We start from the raw sequence: 24,617 nt of genomic DNA, 5'->3' as shown, positions 1-24,617 counted from the left end.
TTGCGTGGCTCTGGCCCTCACGTGGCCAGGTTGCATGGTTGAAGCCAGCAGTCCCTGACATACAGTGTGGTCCCAGATACCTTGTTCATCTCTGGCTTTCTGTTTCCCAGTATGGACGCCGGTCAGTTACTTTCCTGCTGGGTGTCAGCCACTGTCCCTGAGCTCCCCGGGATGCGGGCTGGCAGGGGAGGGAGAGGGGGTCCTGAGCCGATGACTGTCTTAGCCCAGAACCAGCTGGATGCAAAGCAGCCTCTGGTAACAGAGAGTGTCAAGCGGGCTGTGGTCGACACCGCCCGAGACAGCTGGGAGATCTACTTCTCGCGCCTCTTCCCCGCCACGGTGCGAACCCCTACCTGCCCCCTCCCAGCTGCCAGGGCATTCAGGGCTGAGGCTCAGAGACCTTCATGTGCTTTCTTCCTCGCCCCAGGGCAGCGTGGGAACTGGTGTGCAGATCCTAGCCGTGTCCCACACAGGCATCAAACTCCTTCGGATGGTCAAGAGCGGCCAGGAGGCCAGCGGGCAGCTCCAAGTCCTGCGTGCATACAGGTGATGGGCAGGCAGGTGGGAGCGGGACTGGCCGGGGACCAGGGCACAGACTGACACCGCATTCCCTCATTCTGATCTCGAGCTGCTTACCTGTGATGTATTAAGCTCTAAATATGGCCATTTTATTTTATTTTATTTTATTTTTTTTGTCATTTTGAGACAGGGTCTCGCTATGCAGTTCAGGCTGGCCTTGAACTCACTTTGTAGTCCAGGCTGGCCTCGAACTCGCAATGATCCTCCTGCCTCAGCCTCTCGAGGGCTGGAATTACAGGCGTGCGCCACCACGTCCGGCCAATATGGTCATTTTAGAATCTGGAAAATCGATGCTCAGAAAGAAGTTGCTTGTCAAGTCACACAGGAAAGAAGTGGCTGACTTAGGACCCCCATTGCCCTGTCCTGCCATTCAGACCACATAGCAGACCTGCCTGCCCTTCAAAGCTCGCTGTGCAGGGGGGGTGACTGGGCTGTAAGCACCCCAGTCCTGAGGCAGCTGGGAAGGAAAGCAGTGCCCTGGCTGTGAGACCTTAGTGGGTGCTCAGACTTCCTTTCCAGTGAGAAGGCCTTTTGCCCTTTCCAACACAAGATCAGGAAGAGCCTTGATAGCTGGTTAGGCGAAACTTCTTGCTTTAGAAGACAGAGAGAGATCTGTGTGGGCAAAGGGTCAAGGGTGAAAGGAGATGAAGAGAAGCTGTGGAAGAGAATCACAGAGGGGAGGAAGGGGGTCCCTTGGGCACCGTGGGAACTGGTGTGGGACTGGGCTTCAGGGACGGGGCGGGGAAGAAACAGAATGAACAGGAGAGGACAGTGAGAACCTCCCTCCGGCCGTGCCATCTTCATGCCATCTTCCCATCCCCCAGCTTTGCAGACATCCTGTTTGTGACCATGCCCTCGCAGAACATGTTGGAGTTCAACTTAGCCAGCGAGAAGGTCATCCTCTTCTCAGCCCGAGCTCACCAGGTCAAGACCCTAGTGGACGACTTCATTCTGGAGCTGAAGAAGGTCAGCATCCTCTCACAGATGCCCCTCACTGCCCAGCATGGAGGCACCCAACACAAGGCTCTCCTGCCCTGCATCGATCCCAGCAGAAGAAACGAGAATGCCCGTGTGTGCGCCGGGGCCTGTGTCCGTAGGCTCCTGTATGCCTTGGGCCTTTGCACAAGCTGTGCCTCCCGCCTGGGCTGTGCTTCCTGCTCTCACCCAGGGCGCGCTCCCTTCTCTCATGTAATGGGGAGAGCGGGAGGAGCCCGGGGGAAAGCTGAACCTCGGAGAAGGGCGCGAGGGGACCACATCTCCTCACCCTGTCCCTGGCTGACCCAGGAGTCTGACTATGTGGTCGCTGTGAGGAACTTCCTGCCTGAGGACCCAGCGCTGCTGGCCTTCCACAAGGGTGACATCATCCACCTGCAGCCCCTGCAGCCGCCTCGAGTGGGTCAGCACCGTGGGGGGGGGCAGCTATGTGTCGGGCAGGGGGAGGAGAGAGGCAGGGCCTCCCTGGCAGATGCTGACCTGAGCTGGCCCACAGGGTACAGCGCCGGCTGTGTGGTCCGCAAGAAGGTGGTCTACCTGGAGGAGCTACAGCGCAGAGGCCCTGACTTCGGTGGGTAACCCAAGGCGACCTCCGAACCTGGAGCGCTGAATAGGTCTCATCCTAGTTTCACACACTCGTACTGCAGGTGCATGACGAGAGTTTCCTGGTGCCCGAAAGCATTCTGCCCTGGCTGGGTCTCGTAAGACCCAGCACGGCAGTGGCTGGTGGGAGCCATACAGCCCAACCCTCTGCCTGCAGATGTGGCTGAGGGGTGTCTGCGGGCGCAGTGCCTTTATGTTTACGGCTCAGGCCCTGCTTTGTGTCTCTGCATGTCCTGAGAGTTCTCAAGTGCTACTTTGCCCTTCCGCTCCATCTCCCGCTATGGTCCTTGGCCCACCTCTTCCTTTCCCTGAGTCTGTTTCTCAGCTCTACAGTGGCTGGATGAAGGATGTAGATGTAGCTTAGTGGCGTAGTGCTCATGTGGCGGGACTGACAGCGTGCCCTCCCTTACAGCGCTCGAGGGAGGGCTCAGGGAAGTACCCGGTGGTCTCTCTTTTTCCGAGCAAAGACCTTCCATTTGTGCACAACCCCTTTTCCCGCCTGCTAGGCTGGCGATTTGGGACGATCCACGGGCGCGTGGGCCGCTTCCCTTCTGACCTAGTGCAGCCTGCTGCTGCCCCTGACTTCCTGCAGCTACCAGCGGAGCCGGGCCGGGGCCGCGCTGCAGCTGTGGCTGCTGCTGTGGCCTCAACAGCTGCTGCACAGGAGGTGGGCCGCAGGAGAGAGGTGAGACCAGTGGTGGGACCAGGCCACGAGGGCTAAGGAGGGCTAGCCTGACTGCCGTGGTAGAAGCCATCAGGTCAGCCAGAAGCATGGCCGGTCCTGGAATAGAGCAGCCAGAAGTGGGACCCATGAGATAGACCAGAGGTGACTGGAGGGGTGTCCAAATGAGGTAGGGGTGGGAGGGGCCGGTTGGCTGTAAACTGAGCAGAGGAGCGGGATCAGCCTCGGCCAGTCAGTGGGAGAAGTCAGCCTGGGGTGGGCCTGAGCCGGGCGGCTGGGGCAGGGCAGGCTTGTGGGCTGGAGCGAGCAAGGGGTGGAGTCAGTGCAAATATTGGAGCAAAGGGTGGTGTCAACCTTGACAAAGCAGCCGCCCCACGCAGGGGCTGGCCTGGTGGAGGTTTAGAGGGGCACAAGGCGGCTCAGCCCGAATGTGGTGGGTGTGGCAGGCTGGAAGGGGTGAAGCCCAGTGGACACTGGAGGTCCAGATGCCTGGATGGGTTAATGAGTGGGCAGCTAGAGAGGGTGGGCTCCGTCAGTGAGGACTGGCCTTCAATCATTGACGGGAGGGCCAGGTAGGGTGTGGCCAGAGAGGCCTTCCTAGCTCCCCTTTCCATGCAGGGTCCCCCAGTTAGGGCCCGTTCTGCTGACCGAGGCGAGGATGCCCTGGAGTTTTCACCGTATGCAATGCTTGAGTTTGCCCAGAAGTATTTCCGAGACCCTCAGAGGCGGCCCCAGTGAGTAGCGGTCCCATCCCCCTTCCCCACAGCAAGGAAGGCTCCTCTGGGAGTCTGACTGCTGTCCAGACCTGCGGGTGGGGCGGGCGGGGTGGGAGAGCACCTGGCAGCACCTGAGGTCTGCTCAGCCTCAGCCGCTGGGTGCCTTGCTGCCTTGTAGACTGACCGCACAGGTGGGTCAAGAACATTCCCACTTGGGAGAAGGTGTTGCTGAGGACAAGGAGGCAAGGCTGGTCAATTGCGCCCCCTTCCTGTGCAGGGATGGCCTCAGGCCGAAGTTCAAGGAGGGCCGGGAGTCCAGGACCTTGGAGGACATGCTTTGCTTCACCAAGGTCTCTAGTCCTGGGGCTCCATTCCGCCATCTGTAAAGTGTGATGCAAACACCTCCTCCCCCACGCCGGGACAAACAAGCTTGACCTCAGGAGACTCTCCAGCTCCTGTGCCTGAGGAGCCAGGATTGCTCCGGGGGCAGCCCTCTGAGCCCAGTGTCGGGCCTGACTCCCCTTTTGTAACATGGGCCTACTAGGACGAGGTGGCTCCCTTCTATCTTGAGCAGCCCGTGGTAACACAGCTGCTTCCTTCCGGCACAGACCCCACTCCAGGAATCCCTCATTGAGCTCAGTGACAGCAGCCTCAACAAGATGGCCACAGACATGTTCCTAGGTATGGGGGGCCGCAGCCATCACCCGTGGGATGCCACTGTGTGACCCCGCTTGTCATCACCCCTCTCTGGTCCTCAGATTCTTTCCCTCTCCCAGCCCAGACTTGGGACATGTTGAAGAAAATGGAAGCCCCCAGCTGCCTCTGGCCACAGCCCCCTGGGGAGGGTTTGACCCTGGGACCCTTGGGGTCGGGCAGCTGGGACTTGGTTGGCCTGAGCCGGGTAGGTCTTTCCTACAGCTGTGATGAGGTTCATGGGGGACGCCCCACTGAAGGGCCAGAGTGAACTGGACGTGCTGTACACCCTCTTGAAGGTCAGTCTGAGCAACTTTGCTGAGGTTCCCTTTGCTCTGTGGTTCTCTTTCCCTGTCTGTCAGCCAGAGTTGCAGGACGTCAGGGTGGGAAGCTGTTCCCATGGCCCAGACAGCACCCTGCTCTTGAAGAGGGGTTGGGGAAGGGGCACCAGGCCTATCTCTAAGTGCCTAGGCTGCTCTTCTGTACCTGGTATGTTGAACAGCTCCTGGCATGTGACCCGGCCTGCCCTCTTTCAGCTTTGTGAGGACCATGAGGTCATGCGAGATGAGTGTTACTGCCAAATTGTGAAGCAGATCACAGACAATACCAGCTCCAAGCCGTGAGTCGTCTGGGCTCCCCCAACCCCCCCTGTGTCCAGGCTCCAGGAGGGGCCAGCTCATCCCCTGTCTCCCTACACCTATCCCTTTTTGTTCAGATTCTTAGATGACAGAAACTTGGATCAACTTGTTTCAACAAAAGAGGGAACTTACTGGTTTGGGTGGCTAAAATGTCAGTGAGTGTATGGCTTCAGGTATAGCTGTATCTAGGTGTCACTAGGAGCCAGGCTTCCTTCATCTCTTGGCTCTGCTTTCCTCTATGTGGATATCATTCTCAAGCGGTCTCTCTCACAGATTAACAAAGTGACAGTGCTGGGAGACATGTGCCCAATACAGCGATCCCAGGGAAAGCAAAACTGATCCAGTATTTGCTGAGGAAACTCCCAAATCCAACTTTATTGCCTGGAGTTGGTCACAGGCTCGTCCTTGAACCAACCGACTGGCTGGAGTAGACCAAGGGTTGACTGCTTAGACCTGGGTTTGAACTCTCATTGTCCAGTCCTGCCCATTCCTAAACCAGTGCCTGTGGCCAGGGGTTGGGGTTGGGGTTGCAATATTCTCATTGGCCAGACCTGATTCCCATGCCTAGCTGCAGACTACAGGAATGTAGAGAAGGATGAGCAGTTTGTGTAAACAAACGCAGGTACTCTTCCCAGACACCAGAGGTGCCCACAGATGCAGCCTCCACAGCCGGGGCAGCGTGAAGATGAGTTTCTGTGTTTTGCTCGTGCGGGGCCAGCCAGCGCACCGTAGGTGCCCAGTGTGCTGAGCACGCTGCCTGTCCCCAGGACTTACAGCCTTTTCCTCTGCAGAGCCTCAGCAGCTTCTGGCTTGCCCAGAAGGCTCCCCAGAAAGACGCTTTGCTCAGAAAAGACTTTGGGGCCTCATCCTTTTCCTTCCCAGTCTCCACCTGGCTTCCCCGGCAGAATATGCTTTTGCATGGCCTCAGGGTCCACTTGCCCAGCACTCACTGTCCAGGAGGCATGTCCTCAGAGAACAGGAGCAGCCTCAGATCTAAGCCTCAGGAGGCTCCTGGCACGCCCTGTGGTGCTGTGGCCCGCTGTGATGAGGCCTGCATGTGTCCTTCCAGGGACAGCTGCCAGCGAGGCTGGAGGCTGTTGTACATCATGGCTGCCTACCACAGCTGCTCTGAGGTCCTCTACCCACACCTCATGCGCTTTCTCCAGCACGTGAGCAGGACCCCAGGCCTGCCCTTCCAGGGTGAGGAGCCCATGACGGGGACCTAAGGCTGCACATATCCCCGGTGGGGACAGGGCAGGCAGCTGGTGGGAGAGAAACCCAAAAGGGTCTGGCCCTTGGAAGGTGCTGGGCAATGTTTGTTTTGTTTTATTTTGTTTGGGTTTTTTCCGGTACCGGGAATCGAACTCACAACCTTGCGCTTGCCAGGCAGGTGCTGTGCCCCTGAGCTAAATCCCCAGCCCCTAGGGGCAATGTTAATATTCGTGGAGTTCCCAGAGGGGCTGGTGTGTGGGTCACCTGATGTCAGGGTGGGGGCGGTCAGGGACGGCTTCCTGGAGGAGACGCTGGCCTAGGTGGTGACCTCACAGGAGGGATTCCCAGGTAGACTGAGGGCTGGAGCAGAGGCCTAAAGGTGGGAGTATGTGGCACATGGGGGAGGCAGGGAAGGAGGTGGGCAAGAAGCCAGTGCCTGCTGGGACTCCACAGGGTCTTCAGTGGGCCCAGAGTTGGTGGCACGGCCTCTCCTTTGCCCTCTCCAGCAGGCAGCAAGCGACTGCTTCCCAGCTTTCTTTCCACAGCAACCCGAGGGCCCCTAAGAAAGAGGCTGGGGGCCTCTCCTCACCCCGCAGCGATGGCCGGCATAGAGACAGGAGACCTCACCCTTCCTGCCTCTGAGTCTTTCCCTCTGAGTCAATTAAAAATATTCCCAGACCCAGGGCTGGGGATTTAGCTCAGCGGCACAGTGCCTGCCTGGCAGGCGCAAGGTCGTGAGTTCAATTCCCGGTACTGGAAAAAAAAAAACAAGAAAAAAAAAATGCCCTGACCCAGAGATAAACAGACCCAGCTCCCCAGGGAAGGGCTCCCAGATGTGAGGAAGCAGGAGAATGTGCCCCAGAACTCTTGGCCCCTCCCCAGAGCAGAATGAGGGCACTCTGAGCCCAGAGGCCTGCAGCCTCATGGTGGGGTCTCTGAGTGCCTGGGGGAGGCCGGGCAGTTGGCAAGGGGCCCAGCTGTCCGAGGCGGAGTGTGTTACCCGCGCCACAGAGCCTGTTGGGGATGAAGTCCCAGTCAACAGCTCAGGGTCACAGCTGTTTCCAGGCTCACATAGCCAAGGTAAAGACAGCAGGCTGTGACCTCTTAGGGTATGGTTCTAATCCAGCTCTTGACCTTGGGCAAATCATGGCCCTTGCTGAGCTCAGATTCCTGCGCTATCAAATGGGGAAGGAAATGCTGGTCCTGCAGTTTGTAGAGAGAGTCCAAGGGGCTCATGGCTGGGGACAAGAAGAGCCCCTTTCTCCACTGCTGACCTTGAGCAAGGTCTCCACCCCTCCCCCTGTAGGGATTGCGAAGGCCTGTGAGCAGAACCTGAAGAAGACCTTGCGCTTCGGGGGACGTCTGGAGCTCCCCAGCAGCATGGAGCTCCGGGCCATGTTGGTGAGCTGGTGTGGGGCTGGGAGCTGCGGTGAGCAGGAGACACGCACTTGCCCGGAGAGCCCAACGCTGGGTGCACATGTACTGCTCAGGCTTGCAGACGGGCCCTGCTAGGGGCACCAGGGCTCTCACACACGTGTGCCCAGGACCCCCTGGCTTGGGGCCTCCCGTAGCAAGGGACAACAGCTGTCTCAGATCCCAGCACCCAGCTCCTCTTCCCTCTCTTGCTTCATCCCCCAGGCAGGTCGCAGTTCCAAGAGGCAGCTTTTCCTTCTTCCCGGAGGCCTTGAACGCCATCTAAAAATCAAAACATGCACTGTGAGTGAGGGGATGCCCCTAGCAGGCAGGCATTGGAAGGGCAAGGGACACCCCAGTCTTTGGGGTCCAGGTTGAGTGAGCCCCCAAGGTGCTGAGACCCTCAGAGGCTTTCCTAAACCCCACAAGGCAAGACATACATTTGACCCTCCATATTCACAGGTTCTGAACCTGCAGATTAAAAAAATTTGAAAAACATAAGGTTACATCTGAGCCAGGCAATAGTGGGCGTGCTTGTAATCCCAGCAGCCAGGAGGCTGAGGCGGGAGGATTGCCTTGGGTTCAAGGCCAGTCTAGACTACAATAGTGAGTTCAAGGCCAGCCTGGACTATACAGAGAGGCTCTGTCTCAAGAAAACTAAAGAAAGAAGTTACATCTGAATTGAACATGTATCGATTTCTTATCATTCTTCTCTAACAATACATTTAAACAATACATTAAAACAACCACTTATATAGCATTGATACTGTCTTAGGCATCATAAGTCATGTAGACATGGTTCAAAGTCTGTGACAGGATGTTTAAGGATAATATGCAAATTCACACAATCTTGGATGAGGAACTTGAGCGTCCTTGGATTTTGGTGTCTGAAGGGGTCCTGGAGCAGTCCCCCTTGGATACTAAGGAGTGACTGTATTTCTCAGAAAAGCAAGCTAAGCCTCTGAGGTTAAGCCTCCAGCTCAGGGTCATACTGCAAGTAGGGACAAAGGCAGAATTCGAACCTAAGGCTTAGACTCCAGAGGCTGTGTTCTCTCCCTGCATGCGGAAGATTCTGAGACCTCAGAGGATCATGCACCTCTGTGAAGGGAAGCTGAGGAATTCTGCACTCAGCTCCTGGGGCTGGGTGGGGCTGGTGGGGCAGAGGTCAGGCCCCGCTGGCACAGCCTTGCCCTTCCTGCCCCACCCCAGGTGGCCCTGGACGTGGTGGAGGAGATTTGTGCTGAGATGGCTCTGACACGCCCAGAGGCCTTCGATGAGTATGTGCTCTTCGTTGTCACCAACCGAGGTGAGTGGGTGAGTGGCCGAGAGGCTCCCTCCAGAGAGACGGTATTACTGGTAGTCTCCTGCAGCTGTCATAACAAATTATCACAAACTCAGCAGCTTACAACAACACAGATTTATTACCTTACAGTTTTGTTATTATCTTAGGGATTTATTATCTTACAGTTCTGAAAGTCAGAAGTCCTGAAATGGGAGTGTCGTCGGGGCTGTGTTGCTTCCAGGGCCGTGTTGCCCTAGGCAGTGATGGCAAACTTTTTAGAAGTTTCAGTGGTAACAAGCAGCCCTCTGTGGCATAGGTTCGCCACCACTGCCTTAGGGGATCATGTTCCTTGCCCCTTCCAGCTTCTGGAGGTTGCCGTGTTCCTTGGCTCACTGCCTCCTCTTCTATCTCCAGAGCTGAAGGGGTGAAGTCTTTGAATCCTTCTCTTTCCTGGCCCCCAACCTCTCTTTCCATCCTCCCACTGCTTTGACTCTGACTCTCCCGCCCCCCGCAGAAAAACCCTATGCTTAGATTGGGTCCACTGAGGTAATCTGACGGGGATAATCTCCCCTTCTCAAGACCCTTAATCAAATCTGCATCACTTTTTCCATGAAGATGCCGTAGTGACAAATTCCGGGGATCAGGGCTGGATGTCTTTGGAAGGACAGTTATCACCTGACCACAGAAACTAAATAACGTACCCAAGGTCACACAGTGCGGGTTTGAACCCCCCAGTCTGGCCTTCTGATGCTCAACTCCTATAATCATGCCAAACCCCCTTCTTTGGTCAAACAAATGTCAGTGCAGGAAAGAAAATCTCGCACCTCCAACGCTTACCTTTCCCACCTCCACCTGTACCAGGGGCCCCGCTGGGGCCTTTCAAAGGAGGTCTGCCAAAAGGCAGCCCCTGGGGCTTGTGGTTAGAACCTGCTGTGCTTCTCCCCACCCCTGGCCACCTGTGAAATGGGACTGGACTTTCTCAAGCGTAACCTAGGGTGTCTGCCCAGGCCCAGGCAGGCTACCCTCTAAGGCTGTTAGGGAGCCTTCCATGGGAGAAGAAACATCACTTGCATCTTTGAAATGATGTACATTTCAGTGAAACACAAAGCGCTCTGTTGCATGAATATGCTCTTTTTTTAAACAGTACTGGGAACTGAGCTCAAGGCCTTTGTACTAAGCTATATCCCCTGCCCTTTTTATTTTTTGAGACAGGCTTTCATAAAACAACAAGTTGCCCAGGCTGGGTTTGAACTTGCAATCCTCCTGCCTCAGCTTCCCAGAGGCAGACCTTGTAATCTGGGATTACAAGGATATGTGCTCCCTTTTAGTGAGGAAGGCATGTCCCAGAGTGGGGAGGTAGCTTCTTGGAGGTGACATGTCAGCTGGGTGGCAGGTTGGGGTCTGCATCCTTCCTCCACACAGGTACGTAAGTGTCTCTCACCCGGTGCTGGGTCCCCACTGTCGGCAGGCCAGCACGTGTGCCCGCTCAGCCGCTGTGCCTACATCCTGGACGTGGCCTCAGAGATGGAGCAGGTGGATGGTGGCTACATGCTCTGGTTCCGGCGCATACTCTGGGATCAGCCGCTCAAGTTCGAGAATGAGCTGTATGTGACTATGCACTACAACCAGGTCAGTGCACGTGGCCCATCTGCCACTCTGGGACCCTGTGGGTTCCTGGGGGCCTGTGAGGTCAGTTGCCACAGCCTGTTTCTGTGGAACAGGTACCAAAGCTTCAGCAATTCCATGCGCAAAACACAGCCACTTAGCTGTTGTGGCCACACGGTGTCCCCGTTGAAGCTGGACCTTGGTTCCGAGACTGGGGTGGGGTTAGGGCAACCAAAAACCTGATAAAACCCCTCAAGTCCTGCCTCAGATCTATGAATCAGAATCTCAGAGGTGCAGCCCTGCAGTTGTTTTAACAAGTCCCTCAGTGATTCTGCAGCAAGCTCCAGTTTTGAGAAACACAGACCTAATGGGCACTTGTGATGACCACAGTAATGATGCTCTGCTTTTATTATTATGCTGGGGGAGCGGGTACTGGAGATGGATCCTAGGTCCTTCCACATGCTAGGTAAGTGCTGTAGCACTGAGCTGCAATCTCGGTCCTGATACTCTGCTTTTCAGTAGCCCACACCCTTCACATTACTACGGAGACCCCACTGCAGGCTTTGAGGCCGCAGCCCTCACAGCTCCCCGTCATATGCCTCTGTCATCATTCGGGAAAGTGACAGACCGTCCTACCCCAGAAGTAGATGGGGCTGGACTCCGAAACGCCCGTCTCCATGGCCCTTGCAGGTAAATGCCTGGACGTGCCTGCCGAACAGCCCCTCACATGACTGCTCCCCGCAGGTGCTGCCCGACTACCTGAAGGGCCTCTTCAGCAGCGTGCCAGCCAGCCGGCCCAGCGAGCAGCAGTTGCAGCAGGTGTCCAAGCTAGCCTCATTGCAGCACCGGGCCAGAGACCACCTCTACCTGCCCAGCGTGTAAGCACCTACCCACCCTCTCAGCCTGACCCTCTGTCCTCAGAGCTGCCCACTGCCCATTCCAGCCTCCAGGATTCCCCTCTTGCAGGGAGGGAGCTGTCTGGGAAAGGGCTGTCTTCATCTTCATAATCCTGAAGTTCTGCAGTTCACTATAGGAGCCAGGACCAGGACTCCCTTCCGTGACAAGTTGCTTCTGGCTGGTATTAACAGTTCAGAGCAAAGAAGCTGAGTGCTTCCATTTAAAGAAGGTTTCAGGACGCACACACCTTGTAGTCCAGGAAATACACACGGCTATGCAGCTTGAGCCACAAAAACGTTCACTGACAACAGCAGAAGATTGGAAGCAGCCTTAATATCCAATAACAGCGGGTTCGTTAAGTAAGCTGATGTCTCCAAGATGTGATCAGCACTCAGAGTATAAATTGGTCTCAGGGGATAGGGAAATAGCTCAGAGGTACAGAACCTGCCTGGCAAGCTCACGGTCCCGAGTTTGATTCCCGATAGCAAAAAAATATCAGTCTCAGGATTTTTGGTCTCAGGACTTATTTTTTCAGGACATTTTACTCACTTGAAAAATGGGATCCCAAGGGGATGTAGCTCAGTGCTTGCCTAGCATGCAGGAGACCTTGGTTTCAATCTCTAACACTACACACACACACACACACACACACACACACACACACACAGAACAAAAGAAAAAGAAAAAAGGATCCTAAAATCTTTGTTTATTATACATTGATATATTTACCCTATTCAAATTTAAAACTGAGAAAAAACAAAAAACACAGATTTAAGCCAGGCATAGTGTTACATTCCTGTTGCCCTAGCTACTTGGGAGGCTGGGGCAGGAGGGTCTCAAGTTCAAGGCCAGTCTGGGCAACCTAGTGAGATCCTGTATCTCAAAAACAGAAAAGCCCACAGATTTATTAATTCAAAAATAAGAATGAGCTAGATGTGGTGTTATACACCTGTAATCCCAGTACTCAGGAGGCTGAGGCAGGAGTATCACTACTACTTTGAGGACAGCCCGGGCTATATAGTGAGTTCAAGGCTATCCTGAACTATATAGTGAGACTTTGTCTCAAAAGAAAAAAACGACTACATGTTTATATAAATGACATTTTATGAAAAGTATCTACTTAAAATCAGTGAAAAGAGTGGCTCTGTTTCACACTTCGTGAAGCCTCTTCCCGTCTGACTCGGTAGTAGAGAGCTGGGTTTGTAGATCTGCTCACCTGCCTTGCAGCCAGAGAAAACTCTGCGGTACCACTGTGAGAGAATAAGAGGGAAGGAAGCAAAAGACATGTTTGTATTGTTATAAAAATGGTTTTGACCTCTCAGACACTTTTCTTCGCTATATAGTTCAGACTGGCCTCGAACTTGTGGCAGTCCTCCTGCCTCAGTCTCCTAAGTGCTGGAATTACAAGTGCGCGCCCCTATTCCCAGCTCAGACCTCCAAGACCTTGATTACACTTTGAGAACCCCTGGTGTAAGTCATAATAAAAGGACCTTGGTGTGGTGGTGCGCCCCTGTAACCCCAGAACTTGGGAGCCTGAAGCAGGAGGATCACCAGAGTTCAAGGCCAGCCTAGGCAGTACAGTGAGTGCAAGGCCAATCTGAACTATAGTGAGACCAAAACAAACAAAAAGGTAATCCTCCTGCTTCTGCCTCCGTAGTAGTTGGGACTACAGGGATGAGCCGCCACACCTGTTGGGTTTTTACTTTTTTTTTTTTTTTTGTCTTTTTTGAGGCAAGGTCTTGCTATGCAGCTCAGGCTGGCCTTGAGCTCACTTTGTAGCTCAGGCTGGTCTGGAACTCATGACAATCCTCCTGCCTCAGCCTCCCAAGTGCTGGGATTACAGGCGTGCACCACGATATATGTATTATTTAAACTATTTTTCCCAACCACTGTTTAAACACAAACACCCTTTCACAGATGACACTGAAGCTTCTGGAAGTACAGCTTGTTGCAGGAGGGCGGAGCATAATGCAAACCTGGGGAAGCTGGCTTCAGATGCCAGGCTCTTTTTTCTTTTTTGGTGGCGGGGAGTGGTACTGGGAATTGAACCCAGGGCCTCGCACATGCTAGGCAAGCACTGTACCACTGAGCCGCATCCCCAGCCCCTTGATGCCAGGCTCTTACTCCAGCAGTGCAAAGGAAGGGAGGTTAGCAAGGAGAGCTGTGGGGGAGGGGATCCCTGACTTTCTCCCAGCACCCCACCCGCCCAGATGGGCTGGGCTAGGACTGCTGCTATCTTTCATTTCCTTAGGAGTAAAACGGTTGCCCTGAGGGAACCAGCGTGTGGGAAGCGGGTGCTAGAGCACAAAGTGGGGTGGTCCTGGCTGATGTCCCCTAAGACTCGGTCCAGATACCCAGCTTCGCCTGCCCCATCGTCTGCCCAGCTTCCTGGTAGCGCTTTGCCTGCCTTGAGGTTTCTCCCAGCCCTCTGCCCTGCTCCCCTCCAGCGTGGGCTTCTGCTTGGAGGCAGGAGCTAGGAAGGACAAACCCATGTTGGGTTCAAGTCTTATTTCCCACACACTCAGTCACTGTGGGACCCTGGACTCTGGTGAACTGCTCATTCCCTTCCTCTGCAAACAATGGTCCTAATGAAACTGGCCTTGGCAGTGACTGAGCACCTGATGTGTACCAAGCACCGTGGGAACCTTGGTACCCCCATATTCCCCTTCTATACTCTGCAGTATTTAGTCTTCCAGGGAGGTGCCTCATCACGTCTGCTTTGCATCATGCCTGCTGCACAGCGGGGACTGAACGGTGGGTGCTCAGGACCTTGTCTCCTCCACACACAGGCGGGAGGTCCAGGAATACATCCCGGCCCAGCTGTACTGCACCATGGCTGGCTCCGCCTGGCTCAACCTGATTGGCCAGCACAGGCAGCAGATGCAGGCGCTCAGCCCTCACCAGGCCCGTGCCCAGTTCCTGGGTAAGAGCCAGGAACAGGACACACAGCTGGGAAGGTCGTCATGAGGGGAGGCGCTGGAAGAGGAGGAAGAACCAGCTTTTGCTTTGCACAAAGGCATTTTCGGTGCCGGCTGAGCCGCCCACCTGCCTGGAGAGAAGACCGTTTACTATTTTTGCAAAGGCATCACCTGGGCTGGGGGTGACTGCATAGAAGGAGCAGGAAGTGAAGAGGAGCCTGGATCAAAAGTAGAGGGAGAAACCAGGAGGAGAGGCAGAGGGAAGGGACGCTGAGGACCGTGGTGTCACGGACGCACTGCTAACTTGGTGACGCCCCTCTCCCTGCTGCAGGCCTCCTCAGTGCCTTTCCCATGTTCGGCTCCTCCTTCTTCTTCATCCAGAGCTGCAGCAACCTTGCTGTACCAGCCCCATGCATCCTAGCTGTCAACCACAACGGCCTCAACTTCCTCAGCACCGACAGCCATGTGAGTGGCCTCAGTCTGGCCGTGCCGCCCCCTCCCCTTCCAAGATCACCAACTGTGGAAGACGAGTTCCACCACTTAACACCTGGATGACCTCCAGCAAGTCTTTTCCTTTCTCAGAGCCTCTCTTTCCTCATCTGGAAAATGGGCATAATGGTAGAATCCACCCCATAGGGCTGATTTTAAGGGGACTTGGGGCAAAACACATGCTAAGCCTTCAAACAGTGGACTGGTCAGCTCAGGCTGCCCTGAAAAAAATACCACAGACCCAGTGGTTTATGCAACACAGGTTTCTTTTCTCATAGTTGTGGAAGCTGAAAGTCCAAGATCACACTGTGGGCCTGGTCTCTTCCTTAGCTTGCAGATGGCCACTTTCCCATTGTGCCCTCGTGGCCTTTCCTCTGTGTGTGGCCGTCCCTGGCATCTCTGTGTATGCCAGGCTCCTCCTACAAGGACACCACTCATGCTCAAGTAGGGGCCACTCGGACAGCCTTGTTCTAACTGAATCACCTCTTTATTTATTGTCTGTGGTGCTGGGCACGGAACCCCAGGCATCAAACATGCTAGGCAGGCACTGTACCCCTGAGCCATATTCCTGGCCCCTTCACCCCCTCTTTAAAGGCCCTGTCTCCAAATACGGTCATAGGTAAGGTACTGGGGCCTCAGATTCCACATAGGAATTTGCAGGGGACACAATTCATCCCATCACAAAAAGGACCTCTTACCTTCTTTCTTAGCTTCGGGATGAGGATTTCAGGAGCGGTGAGTGGGGGTGGGTTTGGAGGTGATTGAAGAAAACACTGGAGTGGGCAGTGGGGCAGGAAGGGGCAGAGACAATAAAAGCTGCATTATAATGTAAGCTGTCAATATGGGTGACTGGAGGTGGTCAGTCCAGCTGGGGACCCAGGACAGCATAGAGCAGTGATGGTGAACCTTTTAGAACTTTCAGTGGGGGGCTGGGGATTTAGCTCAGTGGCACAGCGCCTGCCTGGCAAGTGCGAGGTCGTGAGTTTGATTCCCGGTACCAGAAAAAAAACAAACAAACAAAAAAGAACTTTCAGTGATAACAAACAGCCCACTGGGCATAGAGCATGCCCTTCAAACAGCCCACTGGGCATAGTGCGTGCTCTTCTCTCTTGTGGGGTGGGATCCAGGGTGTCTACCACCACTCCGCAGCCACCATCAGTCAAGGCCTTCTTTCTGCACCATTACCCCTCCGTCGCTCTAGCTTTGCTGCGTGTGATGTTTCCTCTGTGGGCTAGAAATAAAGCCCCACACAAAGGGGTGCAGGTGTTCACAGAAGGAGCTCTGATGTGAAGGTCAGGACACCAGCAGCACCCACTGCACCCCCGTGTCCCAAGCAGCACGAGCCACGCCCGGCAGACTGTAGGCGCAGCGTCAGCATTACTCGATTCACAGGTGAAGACACTGACATCCAAGGTGGAATGACTTGCTCAAGGGCACACAGCAAGTCACTAGGGAAGGGATACTCAAACTGGGCCCTCCTGCCTGCGATCGGATCTGCAGGGGAAGGTTTGGCGTGGTGAAGACTACCCCCACCCACAGGGCTCTCTGGCTCCTCTCCTCTGATCCAGGAACTGATGGTGAAGTTCCCCCTGAAGGAGATCCAGTCCACACGGACCCAGCGACCCACAGCCAACTCCAGCTATCCCTATGTGGAGATCGCGCTGGGGGATGCGGTGGCCCAGCGTACTATGCAGCTGCAGCTGGAGCAGGTGAGCCCGGGCCCTTCCCCCTGGTTCTCCCCTCGAGGCTCCTCCCTGAGCCTCGCTCCGGGCGCGGTGCGGGCGGGGTGGCGTCAGGTCCTGGCCGTCCCCCAGAGAGCATCCAGCCTAGTGCGGGGCACAGAAACACCGGTCATGGCGGTAGCGTGGCCGCGGGAAAGGGCCGGGTCACTTGGGGAACAGTAAGGCATTTGGGACGCTGGGGAGACGCAGCTGGAAAAGCGGAGGTCTTGAGGCTCCCTGAACGTTAAGCTGAGATCTGGGGCTTTTTCCTGAGGAGACAGGGAAAGTTGGAGAGTGAGCAGGAACACAGGTTTCAGAAAAGTGAGTGGGGCTGAGGCCGGGAGGTTCGACCGTGGGGCCTAGGACTGCAGTTGCGGGAAGTGGGAGCCCCTTGACAGACAGGGAAACTGAGACCCACCTGCTTTGCGCCTTCTCAGCTGTGACCGCTACTAACGAGGCACAGTTACGGACTGGGCTGCAGTACGAGTTTCACAGACCCTGGGTCAGGGCAGGACCAGCGTTTTCACCTCACAGTAGACAAGACAGAGGCCCAGAGAAGGAGCCAGATCGGGTCTGGGCCACACTCCTGTGACCCGTCCCATTCCCTGATGAGAACGGCCGGCAGGTTCCCAGAAGAGAGTGGCTTCCCCTACACCCCTTCTGCCTGCGAGGGGCAGGAGCAGAGCTAAGACCCTCAGTGCGCCTGGACTCGGCCGAGGCTCCCTGCCCCTTCTGCCACACCCACGTCTGCTCCTCCTGGGTCACCCGCACACTCCCTCCAGCGGCCTTGCCCCGCTCCCAGAACCCCTCTGTAAGACCCTGCATTCCCCGGCCCCTCGCGCCTGCCCTGACTCCCCTTCCGTGGCTCCTTTCCTGGTGCCCTCTCTCCGGACCATTCTTGGGTGTGGCAGTCTGGTTTCTCGCTATCTGGCCCCAAGGCTTTCAAAACCTTTGCCACAGGGACAGCCCTTTATTTCTGTCTCTGTCCCTGATGCCCTGATCCAGGCTCCCTCAGTATCACCCCCTGAGGCCAGCACACCTCTCTAGTTTATTTTCCCATCCTCATTCCGGCGGCGCTCTCCTCTTATTCGATACCCCACCACTGTGCCCGCCCACCCCAGCCTCTGCCCTGTGCTCACTAGTGTCTCCTTACTTTCCTCGCCCTGCTGGGACAAAGTACCCAACACCCAAAGTTAAGGAAGGAAAGGTTTATTTAGCTCACAGTGTGTGGAGGTTTCAGTCCATAATCAGCCGGCTGCAAGGCAGGGTGGGGTGGCACAGGGGCAGCAGTTCAAGGCGGCACAAGACAGCAAAAACAAGGTCAAACGGTGGGAGAGAACAAGTCTCTTTTCCTCCTTTATATTGTAAACAGGCTACCCTGGCCGGGAGGGAGCCCTGCACTCACACCATCTCCCTGCCCTCCTCTTGCACAAGGTGAGGATGTTTACAAAGTGAGGACCCTGGCCCCCTGCTGAGTCACTCAGTTGAACTTCTAAACTTCCCAAGTTGACCTAGTGTATCAACCATTACACTCAGCCACCACCCTGGCCTCTTCTGGCAGGGCTTGCCCTCCACTCCCTGTTCCAGGCCCTTTGTATCACTATTCCTGTAGGTGGAAGACTCTTCCTTGATTCCTCACAGGATTCCCTCCCCCTCTTTACTTGGGTTTCAGCATAAAGAGCCTCTTTTTGTAGAGGCCTTCCCCAGCTTTCCTCCCTAATGAGTCATGACCTCTGCCTCAATGGTCCTCTTTTTTTATTTGTTTTTTGTTTTTTTCCGGTACCGGGAATTGAACTCACGACCTTGTGCTTGCCAGGCAGGTGCTGTGCCGCTGAGCTAAATCCCCGGCCCCTCTCAGTGGTCCTCTTGATGGCCTGGAAACCATCTAGATACTTGTTTTCACATTGTTTGTCTCCCTAGCGAAATGCTGGCATCCAGAGGGCTGGCTCTGGCCATCTTGTTCCTGCTGTGTCCACAGCATGGTGCCTGGCACATAGTAGATGCTCAGTGCCTATTTGCTGGATGAATGGATGAACAGATGGGTGCACTGACAGATTAAGACTTTTTTGACTTTTGCACTTCCTTGTAGCAGCCTCTGCAAGGAAGCTGCCGCCTCTGCCTATCCTGTATGTGTGCACGTGTGTGGAGAGGGTGCAAGCAGAGCATCTCCGTACAGCAGGCTCAGCCCTGCCTGCAGGAATACTGATGGGATTGCCATTCCTTCAGCCCTCACCCTCGAAGAGCCCTGAGCCTCAGCTATGAAAGAATCCAATAAACCATGATCAGGGCTGGGTATCCAGGGGACCTGCGCTGTACAGAACGTGACCTGGGAGGGCCCCCAGGGGAAGGTGGTTTCTGAGTTCAGCTGCACTGCCACCAACAGACTTAGGTCCCCAGTCTGCCTACCTCCAAAAAGCTGTATGAGGGGGTCATGGGGCCTCAAGTTTCCACATCTGTCCAGTTGGGTAGCACCTAGAACACAGCAGGGTGTGGGTAGGCAAAAGATTGCCCACGCTGAGTTAATTAGCTGGGGTGGTCACGGCTAAGCCTCACAAAGAACCCTGCCCTGCAGAGTGTCCTCTCACCACTCACAGTGAAACCCCGTGCCTACAGGGGCAAGTTGCGGGGCAGACAATTTCACAGCTTTGGACCTGTTTCGTCACTTGCGGAACTGATGTCATAGTGCTCTTAGGGACACTGGAGAGATTAAACATGAAGCTCTCAAAAGGGAGCCTGGCACAGTGAGCGCTTAGTAAGTGCAGCTGTCACCGTTTTACCATCGCCTAGAGCAGCTTCTGTCACCCTAGGAAGTCCCTGAGGGGCTTCCTTCGCTAGCTTTGGTGTGTGAGTCACACTCACAGATCAATTTTCTGAAACTCCTTGGTGCCTTCCCCACCAAGCTGCAGCTGAGAGCCCAAGGGCTGGGTCACTTCCCCGTTCTAGACTGTAGGTTCCAGGGGGTAACCATGGCAACACATAGCCAGATACTTAGCATTTACTGACTGGACTAATTTTGGGAGATTGCTGGGGTAGAATCCGGGAACTCAGAGTTAGGGCCTTCACCTGAGTGAACTTCACCCCACTCCACGGATTAATATTTTTAAAATCTAAAGGGCACACATGCAATAAAGTTGCACTGCATCCTTTTCCCAGCCCGGAGAGGTAGGGCCAGGTAAACTCAGACCCTACCGATGAAGTTGCTGAATCTCTGAGAGGGGAAGTAACCCGCCTCAGATCACATAGTGCGCTCACAGCAGGGCCCTTGGTTGCTCGTCCCTTCTGACCTGCAGCCCAGCATTCTGCCTTCCCTCTCTTCACGCTCCTCCGCGCACATCCTCCATGCACCCTGAAGGGTGGGGTGCGGGAGGGTTCCTGTGCAGATGGGGATCTCCACCCCTCCCCCATCTATGCCTCCGTTCCGCACATCCCGCCCAGGGTAAGGCGGGGAGTGAGGTGGGCATGGACTGTCACTGTGTCCCCTGCAGGGTCTGGAGCTATGTCGTGTGGTGGCCGTGCACCTGGAGAACCTGCTCAGTGCCCGGGAGAAGCGGCTCACACTGCCCCCCAGCGAGATCACCCTGCTCTGACCTGGCCCCCAGCCCTCCACATGCCTTCTGCCGGAAGACTCCCTGTGTGGCCTCAGGAAAGCCACCGGACCTTGTTAAGCCAGTGACCGCTGGAAGGGCCAGAACCTTGGAGGAAAGCACAGGAAGAAAGAGGAGCCCAGGCCCCAAGAGGACTGATCCAGAATTGGGACAGAGTCACAGCCTGCAGACTTGGGCCAGACAGCCGAAGAAACTGTCAAAGCCTGGCCCGAACTACAGGGGATCCTGGCCTCCTGCCGGCTGCCCGCCACAGACCCTGCTTCTGATGCCCATGTGGCAGAGAAACCCCACGTCAGCCTGCCTTTGGTTTACTCAGGGCCTGATGTTTGAATCTACACCAGCTGCACCCCCCAGCCACCACCTGTCCCCCTCGGGTGTGTCCCACCTTGTGCAGCCTCTCAACCTGACCTGTGACCGTAGGCCATTTCTGTGCCTGGCAGCCACTTTCTCCATGAAGTTGCTAAGAGGCAGGACAAGTCAAGGCAGGAGGCAGAGCTGTGCCCCACTCACTATCTATGACCAGCCCTTCCAGAGAGACTCTGTTCGTCCTGTAGGGTCTGGCCCTCTACTCTGCACTCCTTGGGTAGCCCCAACCCCGTGCCCTCATTGCGGGATGGGCCGGGATGGGCCAAGATTCAAGAGCGGTGAGTGGAAAGTGAGAAGTTTGGGAAAGAGCTTCCCAGAGAATGGTACACTAGGGTTGGGTTTTGAAAGATGACTAATCCCAGCACTCGGGAGGCTGAGGCAGGAGGATCGTTGCGAGTTTGAGACCAGCCTGGGCTACAAAGTGAACTCAAGGCCAGCCTGAACTGCATAGCCAGACTGTCTCAAAAAAAAAAAAAAAGACTAAAAGTTTCCTTTTTTTTTTTGTTTTTTTTCTGGTATGGGGAATCAAACTCATGACCTTGCACTTGCCAGGCAGGCGCTGTGCCGCTGAGCTAAATCCCCAACCCCAACTAAGAGTTTCTTAAGAATAGACGGAAAGAAGAGGAATAAATATTCCAAACAGAAAACTATGTTTGTTCTTTGCTGTATCCCCTGGAACCTTGGACTTTGCCTAACACAGGGTAGACACTTAAATACTTGTCATGTGCATGAAAGAATGAATGAATGGATGGATAAGGGTGGGAAGTGCTGGTGTGTTGGGAACTTGGGAGGGGAAGCACCAGGCTTGGAAATTGGAGGATGGATAGGTAAATTGGGGCATAACTCCAGGAGCAGTGATACCAGAGAAGGAATTTATTTATTCATTCAGCCATTCAGTGCCAGTAAGTACAACACCAGGCACTTGGAGCTACTTATGGTCAAGTAACTACAAACCAGGGGGGCAGCCTGGTGATAGCAGGGATTCGCTCATGTGGGGGCCCTGAGACTAAAGTTGTGGGGGGGATGGGGTGTGGCTTATCAGACAGTGTTATGGATTTAGGACTTAATCCCAGTCATGAGGCCCCCTGGAGAGTGTGCCATTGGGGGACAGGGTACTTAGAAAAAGCATCCCCACCACAAGGGCACAGAGTGACTGCAGGAGGCAGGGACCCCGGGGGAGGTTGCTGCAGGCTCCAGGAGGTTGGGAAGCTCTGTGGCATGGATCCTGGGCGTGGAGGCACGGGTGGGGGAAAGGTAATAATGTGCAAGGGATTTAGGAGGTCCATCCTGCAGGCTGGGGGTGGGGAAGGTCAGCGGGGCAGGCCTAGGAAGAGCCCTTGACACAAATGCCCTGACTGTCGCACTTCAGCCAACTACTGCCTTGGGCTGGCTTCCCCGGAAGGTTCCCAAGCACAGCATGCTGAGGTGAGAAGAGGGCAGGAACCGGAGACCGCCTGGTATCAATCAAGTAACCACTGCCAGCAAGGCGTGGTGGCGCACGCCTGCCATCCCAGCACTCGGGAGGCTGAGGCAAGGGGATCGCCGCGAGTTCCAGGCCAACCTAGGCCATGTAGTGAGTTCAAGACCAGCCTGAAGGGCTGGGGATTTAGCTCAGCAGCACAGCGCTTGCCTGGCAAGCGCAAGGTCGTAAGTTCGATTCCCGGTACTGGGGAAAACAAAACAAAAAAAAGACCAGCGTGAACGACATGGCAAGACTGTCTCAAAAAAAACAAAAAACCCAAAAGGCAACCCTTGCCAAGGGGGCTGTACCGCCAGTGGCTCACTTGGCTGGGCCCTGGGAGGGGTCCCTCCGTCCCTGGGCCCGTGCCTGGCTCAGTGCGGGGATTCCACAACTGTACTGGGCTGCAGCGTGAGGTATCCTGAGCCTCCCCTCTGTTCGACTCTCCTGTTTTCAAAATAAAGATCATACCTGAGGACGTCCATCCGTAGGCTACTTCTGCCCTGAAATCTTTTCCTCACTCAAGTTAAACTGTGAAGGGAGGGACGATAAGGAAAAGAATGCACAGGAGACACTTAAGGGTTTCAGAATACAAGTGGATCACCGTGTGAAAGAGGCCACGTGTAAGTGGATCGTGCGGGTGGCACTGTCCCCCGCTGATGCAGCCTAGGTCCAGAGCTGCCAGCTGAAACTGGCCACACTGTAAACCGGGGGCCGGGAGATAGGGGCCGGGGATACAGCTCAGCGGCACAAGTGCCTGCCTGGTAAGCGCAAGGTCCTGAGTTCTATTCCCGGTACAAAAAAAAAAAACAAAAAACCTGACAGATAAATAGGTGATTGAGACACAATCTAAGATAGCCTGATGGGAGCCTCAGTTGACAGATGAGGAAACTGAGGCCCAGATTCGAGATCACCAATCCCTTCCGCTTAACATGTGACTTAATTCCACCTTCAAGATCACCTTATGAGGTGGGTACTAACATTAACCCCATTTAACAGAGAAGGCTGCTAGACAGAAGTGACTTGAGCCTCAGTACATCAAAACAAAAAATGCAGGCGTGAAGAACTGGTATTCCAAGGGGCAGAAACTGCCTGGGCAAAGGCCGGGAGAGTCAGGGTGTTATAGGTATGTGTGTACCTAGGACGAGGGGTAAGGGGGCGGAGGAGGCTAGGCCGGAAGGGGTCCGAACAAAGGCGTCAAGTGCCCACCAAAGAGGCTGAACTTTATCCGGGGGAGCTACGGGGTTCTCGAGCAGAAACCCGTTTGTCGAAGCCGCCTCTGCCCACGCCACGCCATCCGCTTCGTTCATAACTTTTGAATGCTCTTGGATAAACACCCATAGCTCAGCCGCATCCGTGCGCCTCCTTCTCCCGCTGTCGTCTCGGGGAGAGTTGCCCCATACCACATCCAGCCCCCCGCAGGAGCGACGCGGGCCGGCGGCGCGTCCCCGCGGCTGCGCACGCCCCCGCCGCCACCGGTACGTGACTAGCGGAACGTCGGCTCCGGGCGGTGGCAGCGCGGCGGCAGCGGAGGAGGTGGGAGGAAACTCCCAACGTGCGTCCAGCTTCTATAGCCCTCGCCATCTGGGTTCAGAGTTGGCCCCGATGCTCACGGTCCTACAGTTTGAGAAGTTTCCGCTAGTGTCAGAAGTTTCTTTAGGCGCCCCGAGGGATTTCCTCCCGTGTGGCCTCCGTACAGGCACTCATTTAGCCACCCATTCGCTCCTCGGGGTCCTCGCCGCCCTCCCCGCAACTAATTAAATGATGGACGCAGTAGCCAAGGAGACCGTTTGATTGACAGGCATACTTACCAACCAACTTGTGAAAACCGCAGTCTGGGCTGGCCCGGCGCGTGGCCGATGGCCCAATGAAAAAAGTGGACGCGCCAAAGGGGGCGGTAATAGGGCTGCCTAGGTTGTGGCGGTTCCTCGGTGATTGCGCGCTTGGGGCTGAGACATTTAAGGGCATTCAGACGATGCTATGACGCGGCATAGCAACAGTGTTGACAGCGTGAGCGCACCCCAGCGGAGGGAGCCCTTCGGTCCAGGAGGCGGCGCGACGTGGAGGCAGGTCGCTGTTTGAGAGTTCTCCCTCGAAGCCCTTCAGCGAGTGGGGGAGGGGCGGCGGACAAGCAGTGGTGCCCTTGTGCGCTTGCGCTGGCCCCGGTGCCGACCTGGCCCGCACGCACGCGCATGCCTACAGCGCGCCGAGCCGCGGCGGCCGGAGACTCTGCGCCTGCGCGCCGAGGAGCCCGCTAAGGAGCGGCGCTGGCGGACGTCGGGCGGGCGGCCTGTGACGTAGTGAGGAGAGCTTTAAAGTGCGGGCTGGGCCGGGTGTCGGAGGGTCTGGCCGCGAGTCGGGCCGAGTCTCCTCCGCGGCCCTCCGCGGCATGAGGCGCTGCCGGCGCCCCTGCCCCCCGGGACGTGGAGAAAGTGGAGGAGGAGGAAGTCTCGTCGTCGCCAGCGCTGCATGACCCGCCACCCCGAGGCCCGACCCCGCGCCTGGCCGCTCGCCTCCCCCTGCCCGGTCCCCCGGCCGCGGATGGGGGCCCGGCGCTGAGGAGCCCCTGCTCCCGGGGCCTGGGGCGCGTCCCCGAGAGCCATGCCCGGGCGCTCCACCCGCCCCGGAGGACCCTAGGTAGTCTCGCGGGGGCATGGCGGCCGCCAGCGGCTACACGGACCTGCGAGAGAAGCTCAAGTCCATGACGTCCCGGGACAACTACAAGGCCGGGAACCGGGAGGCCGCG

General features: G+C 55.9%; 2 protein-coding genes and 1 long non-coding RNA gene across 5 annotated transcripts in view; 2 read left to right on the top strand and 1 right to left on the bottom strand.

Moving 5' to 3' along the window:
- Myo15a (myosin XVA) overlaps positions 1-20,839 on the top strand; it is a 54,558-nt gene extending 33,719 nt beyond the window's left edge. Inside the window, exons 46-66 of the mRNA XM_013503134.1 lie at positions 224-339; positions 428-546; positions 1,404-1,545; positions 1,864-1,975; positions 2,069-2,143; positions 2,682-2,860; positions 3,476-3,591; positions 3,851-3,923; positions 4,182-4,254; positions 4,492-4,565; positions 4,803-4,885; positions 5,974-6,104; positions 7,423-7,517; positions 7,755-7,832; positions 8,739-8,835; positions 10,280-10,440; positions 11,161-11,294; positions 14,103-14,236; positions 14,563-14,696; positions 16,289-16,429; positions 19,927-20,839. Of these exons, the coding sequence (XP_013358588.1) occupies positions 224-339; positions 428-546; positions 1,404-1,545; positions 1,864-1,975; positions 2,069-2,143; positions 2,682-2,860; positions 3,476-3,591; positions 3,851-3,923; positions 4,182-4,254; positions 4,492-4,565; positions 4,803-4,885; positions 5,974-6,104; positions 7,423-7,517; positions 7,755-7,832; positions 8,739-8,835; positions 10,280-10,440; positions 11,161-11,294; positions 14,103-14,236; positions 14,563-14,696; positions 16,289-16,429; positions 19,927-20,028 (2,369 nt within the window). The 3' untranslated portion in view covers positions 20,029-20,839. The remainder of the gene's footprint in view (positions 1-223; positions 340-427; positions 547-1,403; positions 1,546-1,863; positions 1,976-2,068; positions 2,144-2,681; positions 2,861-3,475; positions 3,592-3,850; positions 3,924-4,181; positions 4,255-4,491; positions 4,566-4,802; positions 4,886-5,973; positions 6,105-7,422; positions 7,518-7,754; positions 7,833-8,738; positions 8,836-10,279; positions 10,441-11,160; positions 11,295-14,102; positions 14,237-14,562; positions 14,697-16,288; positions 16,430-19,926) is intronic.
- Positions 20,840-22,088: 1,249 nt separating this feature from the next.
- LOC102022388 lies at positions 22,089-23,774 on the bottom strand. 2 transcript variants are annotated; one of them, XR_263726.1, is made up of 3 exons: positions 23,683-23,774; positions 23,081-23,488; positions 22,089-22,318 (listed from the first exon to the last, which is right to left on the bottom strand). It is a non-coding gene; the product is annotated as an uncharacterized LOC102022388 (long non-coding RNA). The 2 variants fall into 2 exon arrangements; XR_263725.1 differs by lacking the exon at positions 22,089-22,318 and having other exon boundaries at positions 23,074-23,488.
- Positions 23,767-24,617, top strand: part of Alkbh5 (alkB homolog 5, RNA demethylase) — a 24,536-nt gene continuing 23,685 nt past the window's right edge. The window contains exon 1 of one of the 2 annotated variants that reach the window (XM_013503226.1): positions 23,767-24,617. In XM_013503226.1, the coding sequence (XP_013358680.1) occupies positions 24,525-24,617 (93 nt within the window). In that variant the 5' untranslated portion in view covers positions 23,767-24,524. The other variant, XM_005402287.2, reaches the window with a different exon arrangement.

Source organism: Chinchilla lanigera, unplaced genomic scaffold (assembly GCF_000276665.1).
Source record: "Chinchilla lanigera isolate Chin_1 unplaced genomic scaffold, ChiLan1.0 scaffold00077, whole genome shotgun sequence".
NCBI classification, from domain to species: domain Eukaryota; kingdom Metazoa; phylum Chordata; class Mammalia; order Rodentia; family Chinchillidae; genus Chinchilla; species Chinchilla lanigera.
This window is presented reverse-complemented; position numbering and strand designations above follow the sequence as displayed.